The sequence below is a fragment of the Piliocolobus tephrosceles genome, chromosome 2 (genome assembly GCF_002776525.5).
Source record: "Piliocolobus tephrosceles isolate RC106 chromosome 2, ASM277652v3, whole genome shotgun sequence".
Classification (NCBI taxonomy): Eukaryota; Metazoa; Chordata; class Mammalia; order Primates; family Cercopithecidae; genus Piliocolobus; species Piliocolobus tephrosceles.
In genome coordinates, this window is record NC_045435.1 from 45598838 (window position 1) to 45606337 (window position 7500).

Below are 7500 nucleotides of genomic sequence, written 5' to 3' on the forward strand. Positions count from 1 at the left end.
TGCCTGGCTAATTTTTTTTTGTATTTTTAGTAGAGACGGGGTTTCACTGTGTTAGCCAGGATGGTCTTGATCTTCTGACCTCGTGATCCACCCACCTCAGCCTCCCAAAGTGCTGGGATTACAGGTGTGAGCCACCGTGCCTGGCCAGCAAGACCCTGACCTTAAAAAAAAAAAAAAAAGACTTCAATTTGTAGAAAAATTGTATTTATGTGAAAGCATTCAAAGATCAACAAAATTAGATGAACATGTTTACTGTATAAAGCCATATATAATGGAGGGGAAATCTCTATCTGCTTTATACAGGGAATTATTGGAACAACAAAAACAAAGTAAAATAGTTATGACTTTTCCACTCCCTTTCTTGGGGAAAAAAAGGGATTTATTTCTTCAAGATTGTTTTAAGGAAAAATCATTCTAAAGCTGAAATGGAAAAACAAAACAAGTTAGATTACATATTATGTCTTCTCCTTGTCCCCTGGTTTTAACTCTCTTTTTGAAAATTCAAGTTTTCTTTATTCTGTCTTCATTCCATAAAACTAGTCATTTACCTACTAGGAAGAATCCGAAGTGCAATGAAAGAAATGCACAGCTCATTACCTCCTAAGTGGCTTGAACTTAATTCTTCTAATGAGGTGTTAATGAGCAGCTAACGTTCTGTGCTATTATGTCTCTGACTTACACTAAATGGATTCAAAGGTGGCTCCTGAGAGATCTGTTTCTCATTTTCTCGTATCTTGACTTTCTACATCTTGACATGAAGCGATAACAAGCTCTATATGAATTTTAAGCTCTGGGGCAATTTAAAAACTGCAAGGTATCCACTCAAAATTGAGGAGTTGGCGGGGTATGGTGACTCATACCTGTAATCCCAGCACTTTGGGAGGCCAAGGAGGGAAGATCACTGGAGTCCTGGAGCCCAGGAGTTCAAGACCAGCCTGGGCAATATAGTGAGACCTTGTCTCTACAAAAAAATTAAAAAAGGAGCCAAGCATGGTGGTTCACACCTGTAGTCCCAGCTACTCAGGAGGTTGAGATGGGAGGATCACTTGAACCCAGGAGGTGGAGGCTGCAGGGAGCCAAGATCGCGCCACTGCACTCCAGCATGGGCAATAAATTAAGACCCTGTCTCAAAACCAATCTACAACAAAAACAAAGCAGAGGAGTCAAAGTAGGCAGTTTTGTGTGGTTTTAAAAAATTTTTTAACTGACTGTGGAATGTCTTCATGTTCTAAGTGGGGTTAACAGCAGCTGTTCCCCTAACATCAGTAGAGCACTATGGGGCCAGGCACTGAGCTACGTGCTTTAACCAAATAATTTCACTTTAATGTCACAATAATCTTATAAAGAACGATTACTATTTCTATGTTATGGATGGGTATACCAAGACTTAGAGAACTGAAGAAACTTGCCCAGGTTTCCAAGGTTAGTAAGTGGAAGAACTAGAATTTGAACTTGGGAGTTAGGTTTAATACAGTACAAAGAACCAGTGTTTTACTTTTAGAGTCCACTTGAATATCTGTTATATCACTTATTGAATAAGACACTGTCTTCTCAGTATACTAAAGAATTTATTTTTATTTGACACGGAGTTTTACACTTGTTGCCCAGGCTGGAGTATGATGGCACGATCTCGGGTCACTGCAACCTCCGCCTCCTGGGTTCAAGTGATTCTCCTGTCTCAGCCTCCTGAGTAGCTGGGATTACAGGCATGCGCCACCATGCCCAGCTAATTTTGTATTTTTAGTAGAGATAAGGTTTCTCCACATTGGTCAGGCTGGTCTCGAGCTTCTGACCTTGGGTGATCCACCCTCCTCAGCCTCCCAAACTGCTGGGATTACAGGCATGAGCCGCTGCGCCCTGCCATACTAAAGAATTTATAAAACACTTAAATGAAAATAGTAACGTACAGTATTTGCTTTTAGAACTTTATTTCTCCCTCCCACACTCACTTCTCTGGTCTTCTCCCTTGAAGTCTTAAGTTAGAATTGAAGAACAGAAGAGTAAGAAAAGAGGCAGGTTGAATTACTGATTAGCGTTTTCACCATCTGAAAAGAACGTGCTGCTGTAACTCTTCTTAGAGATAATTTATACATGTGAACAATTTGTTTCAGACCCTAAGATTACCTTATAAAAGCAAACTTTTAAAAACACTTATTTTTAAAAGGTGAAAGGGATATTAAAAGATTATCTGTTCAACTCCTGATATTACAGTAGAAACACTGAGGATTTCCTCTAGTTAATAATTGGGACAGGGCCAGAACCCAGGTCCTTCAAGGCCTAACTTGACCTGTAGCTCCTGTAAGACTAGTCCTCAATTTGCAGCACTAGGTGGCCTGTCTCTGGCTAACAAAGTTTGGATCTATGCATAGATTATTTTATTTATTTATTTATTTTTGAGACGGAGTTTCACTCTTGTTGCCCAGGCTGGAGTGCAATGGTGAGATCTCGGCTCACTGCAACTTTCACCTCCCGGGGTTCAAGTGATTCTCCTGCCTCAGTCTCCCGAGTAGCTGGGATTACAGGCATGCACCACCACGCTCGGATAATTTCGTATTCTTAGTAGAGATGGGGTTTCTCCATGTTGGTCAGGCAAGAATATTATTTCTCTCTGCATGTGAAGGTAACAAGGAGAAAGGACACATATTCAGAGTATAGCCAAGAGTGGTCTAATAGAATATGTCGTGCAATATGAAACACAAAAACGAGACCAGCTTCTACCTTTAATAGAGACTATGATTCAAAGCACTTAACCCTTTGAGAATTTTCTAACTCCTGTAGAACCATTTCATGTTTAAGTCCACTCTCATTCAAACACTTGTCAATTCATAATAAAGATAACATTCTTATTTGGATTTGTTTCCAGTCTAATCTTTCTATACCAAGTTGCTCAGATAAGTGTGTTTAAGGCCAAATACCTATAGAAGTCACTACATTTTGCTTGGCTGATATCTTCACAGTTCTAAGAATTACAGATCTTTTGAATTCAATGTAGTACAGTTACAGGCTGCAATGATTGTGTAGTTTTGTTAATTATAAATAAATAGGTGAAATACTTTAGAAAGCTTGTACTTCATTTTAAAGTTCTAAACTGGTGTGAAAGACTGGAGAGTTACAGCAATGCTTCATCAGGAACTCATGTGGATGCCTTATGACCTATCAAAAGTGCTCTGGACACTCTAGAGAAAGACAAAGACTTTTAAAAGCCATTTCCCCATATCTAAAGGGAGGGGAACCCTACACAAATAATTTCAAATATTAATTCCACGTGACTTACCTATATCGCTCCTCCTGTAAGGTCTGCATTATTAAGGAATAGTCCCTCTGATAATGTTCCTTAAGAGTCTCAAAGGATTCCTCTAGTCTGGCCTGGGTTTCCCGGATCTCCTGGATCTCATGTAGTAGTGCATCAAATCCTGAGCTCTGCATGTCCAGGGTGTTTGTTTTGGAGCTGGATGCTCCTACAGCGATGCCCCCTGTGGTGCTGTTGGCTCCCACTGAGCCTGAAGTGGCACTAGAACAATCTTCTTCACTACCATATTTTGGGCTAGACTGAAAGTTTGAAATCACTCCCAAAGCCTTCCCCGTATCATCCACTTGCCCTTCCTCTAAAGAGTCCTTCAGGTTGGGGATGTTGTCTGCACTGCCAAATTTGTTCCGAATGAGTGAGGCAATCTCTCTGGGCTTTGAGACTACAGCGCCCGCTGCTGAATGGGTGGCCTGGGAGAAGCTGGAAAACCCACCTTTCACACTATCCACCACACCTTCACTGAAGCCAGTCACCTTTGCTCCCACATCCTTCAGACCCTGGTGCATGTCCCTGAAGACATCCTTTGGCTGCCGGGGGATCCCATTCTGCTCCACCTCTCTGAGCTTCCTGTGGTAGTGCTCAAGTTTCTTTTGCAGCTGGAGGATAGTTTGGGCCGATTTCTGGTTCTTCTTCTCAAAGACCTGCTTGATGCGGGCAGCCTGCTGTTTGTCTGCGCTGTTGGCAAGCTTCAAGTATTCAGCAACGTTGTCGTCCCGGGCTGTTTGTGCAATCTTGATTTGTTCTGTGAGCTTCAGGATCTTCTGCTGCAGGTGAGCAATGGCAGCCTTTGTGCGCTGAGGGTCTGGTGTTCCATCCACGGAGTCTGTGTGGATGCTGCCATCGGTACTGGAGGCCACTGCACTGGATGTTTGGGCAAGGCTGCTTACTTCCAATCGTTCGATCTAGTGTAAAAACAAGAGGTAGATGTTAGAAGCCCAAGAGGACTACGTCTCCAAAATTAATGGGCCAAAATGTATTGTAAATGTGTCTACTCTCAAATCTCAGTAGATAACGGACCTATAATTCCCCCTTGTCCTATGCAAGCCCTGTCTCCCTCTTATATAGTGTCCTCATGCAAGTATATTTTAAGCAAAACAGATATATGAAAAAAGATCTGCACAAGATAAAAGCTGGCAGATTCTTCCTTTGCTAGAGGATTTTTCAGTGTTTCTTCACACAGTAACACTCCCTTAGTGGGTTTAAAGTATGAAGTAATTCACTTTCTTTACACATAATTTTTATTCAGAAGAACATCTATGTAAAACAAGTTGTATCTCCACTCCAATATAATTATATGAAAACCCTTTTGGTGTTCAGACATCACTGTAATTCTGATCCACACTTATAGATTATGGTCACCTAAAAATGTTGGCAAGAATAGGTATGTTACTGGCTAGATATAAAAATGCAATTTTTATCACAATGATTTTTATCCAAATCATGTCAAGGGTGATGGATCATTCTATATATTCTAAGGGCACTTAAGTGGCAGCTGGAGATGGTTGGAGGCAAGATGGGAAGGTACTGCTGAAGGTGGCAAAGATGAATGTTACCAAATCAAAGGCGATAACCTTGAGCAAGAAAACTTGAAAACTCAGGGACAGGAATAGTAAGAGCTAAGTTAACAAGTCAGGGACAAAGGTCAGGTCTTTCGGAGCCCAAATTTTGTGACTTTTATTCAGTAAAAGGTTTTTGTTAGGCAAGGGACTCCAAAGCACATATACTTTAATCCTTTCATGTGGGTGAGAACCATTCAAAGGAGCTGAAGAAAAACACAAGATACTCAGATTTAAAAGCATAAATGTTCACTCTTCAATATAGTTAGTTAAATCTGGGGAGGTCAAGTTTCCCAAATTTAGGAGAAAAAAATCCTTTAGTAGGTCATCCCTGGGTGCGGTTTGTGGTGGTGAATTTGAGTAGGGCCCAAAGAAGAAGGCTCTAGAAACTGTTCTTGGCCAGGCACAGTGGCTTATGTCTATATTGCCAGCGCTTTGGGAGGCCAAAGGAGAAGGATCACTTGAGGCCAAGAGTTTAAGACCATCCTGGGCAACACAGTGAGACCCCCCTCTCTACCCTTTTTTTTTTTTTTTTTAATTAGACAGGCATGGTGGCACACACCTGTAGTCCCAGCTAGTAGGGAAACTGAGGTGGGAGGATCACTTGAGCCCAGTAGTTCCAGGCTGCAGTGAGCTATGATCGCACCACTGCACTCCAGTCTGAGTGACAGAGCGAGACCCTGTCTCTAAAAATAAAAAAACAAAACTGCTCTCTGTTAAGCAGTAACAGAGTAATGAGTAATAAGTAATAAAATAATCTTCTTAGGGTAATAAAAATCCCTAGTACAAGAGCCAAATTACAATCCTTTTCTTGGTTCCCATATTAATCTGTACCAGGTAACAATTTGCTAGAAAGAACTATATAAAAGGTTACTTTCTTCCTCATATTTTCATGACAATAATGCAGGAAGTTTGAAATATTTATGAAATGCCAATAATTAACCTTGGGATAACATCATCTTTTTTTCATCTGGGATGTATTACCTCAGTTTGCCATCTGAGCAGGAGCTATGCTGATCTCTGAGCCATAAAACACATTTAGTTCATTATTGAATTCAATATACTACCATTGATGTGAATAAAAACATTACTTTCTTTCTAGATGAACAAATGAGAAATACTGTGCATTTAAATAAAATCAAAAGAGAACTTAATACTGAAATTAATGACAAAATAACGTTATGCTCCACTAGTTAATAAAAGAGAATATCCGGAATAGTTACTAGCACAATAACTGTTTTGTGCCACTTCTTCCTTCTGCCCAATTCATCTTTTGGTGCAGGCTAACAAGCAGTGAAATAGCCAGACACAGCAGAAGGGAGGAGCAGCCAGAGTTCCAGATAACCAAGGTGCCAAGAGTTGCAACAAGAGCTCCTGGAAATCCACTTTATTCAGTGCCCAATGTCTTCTAGGTTGTACAAGGTTCTAATTGTTACACTTTCTTTCTGAATGAGATTTCAGATCCTTGACCTTGATGAGTATTTATGTTTAATAATTAAGCTCAAAATATACCACAATATAAAGGAAAGCAAATATAAGAATGTCACTAGATCCAAGACTCTAAGCTTCCTGCATGCTCTAGTTAACCCTCTCTTAGGTTCTCTGATATTAATATGAATATTTACATGCAATCTGTAGACTAAAAAAGTGTAACTGTGGCCAGGCACAGTGGCTCACACCTATTATCTCAGCACTTTGGGAGGCCAAGGTGGGAGGATCGCTTGAGCCCAGGAGTTTGAGAACAGCCTGGGTAACATGGCGAAATCCCGTATCTACAAAAAATTTAAAAATTAGCTGGGCATGGTGGCACGTGCCTGGAGTCCCAGCTGCTCAGGAGGCTGAGGTGGGAGGATAGCTTGAACCTGGGAGGCAGAGGTTGCAATGAGCCATTATTGTATTTGATTATATCTCTAATGAAAAAAAAAAAAAATCTCTACACTAAACTTTCAACATATAGTCACATACTGCATAATGACATTTCAGTCAATGATGGACTGCATATACAACAGTGGTTCCATAAGACTACAATACCAGATTTTTGCTGTACCTTTTCTGTTTAGCTATGTTTACATACACAAGCACCACTGTGGTACACTGCCTACAGTATTCAGTACATAACCTGCTGTACAGGTTTGTAGCCTAGAAGCAATAGGTTATACCACATAGCCTAGGCGTTATACCATTTAGGTTTATGTAAGCACACTCATTGATGTTCACACTTTGACAAAACTCCCTAACTGCATTCCTCAGAATGTATCCCCATGTTTACAAGTGAACACATTTCAGATGTGATTTTATTTCCTTATGTAGTAACTGAAGAGATAAACTAGGCTGTCTTTAATCTGACTTCTGTCCTACTTGGGCTGTTTGGAGCCATAGTGTGTCCTGGCTCCTATTCAGAATCATCAACATGCCTGCAAGAGTACAGCTGATAGAACCCAAGGTCTTCAGCCTCTAAAGAAAACTAACCCATAGCTTCAGCAGTAAGGTAGTTTAACACTGAAACCATGAATCACTGGACTACTGGAACTCCTCCCAATTCTGGCAGAAACAATTTTTTTTAAAGGAGGGAGAAAATGGGAAATAAGGAGAGGGGAAGAGAGGAGAATGATGGAGAAAATGGGAAATAAGGGGAGG

The 7500-nt window shown here is 40.6% G+C and overlaps 1 protein-coding gene across 5 annotated transcripts in view; it reads right to left on the reverse strand.

The window, feature by feature from the left end:
- TMCC1 (transmembrane and coiled-coil domain family 1) overlaps positions 1-7500 on the reverse strand; it is a 240682-nt gene that overhangs the window by 18421 nt on the left and 214761 nt on the right. For all 5 annotated transcript variants that reach the window (XM_023216010.2, XM_023216002.2, XM_023216004.2 and 2 more), the window contains one exon: positions 3275-4209. In XM_023216010.2, the coding sequence (XP_023071778.1) occupies positions 3275-4209 (935 nt within the window). The remainder of the gene's footprint in view (positions 1-3274; positions 4210-7500) is intronic.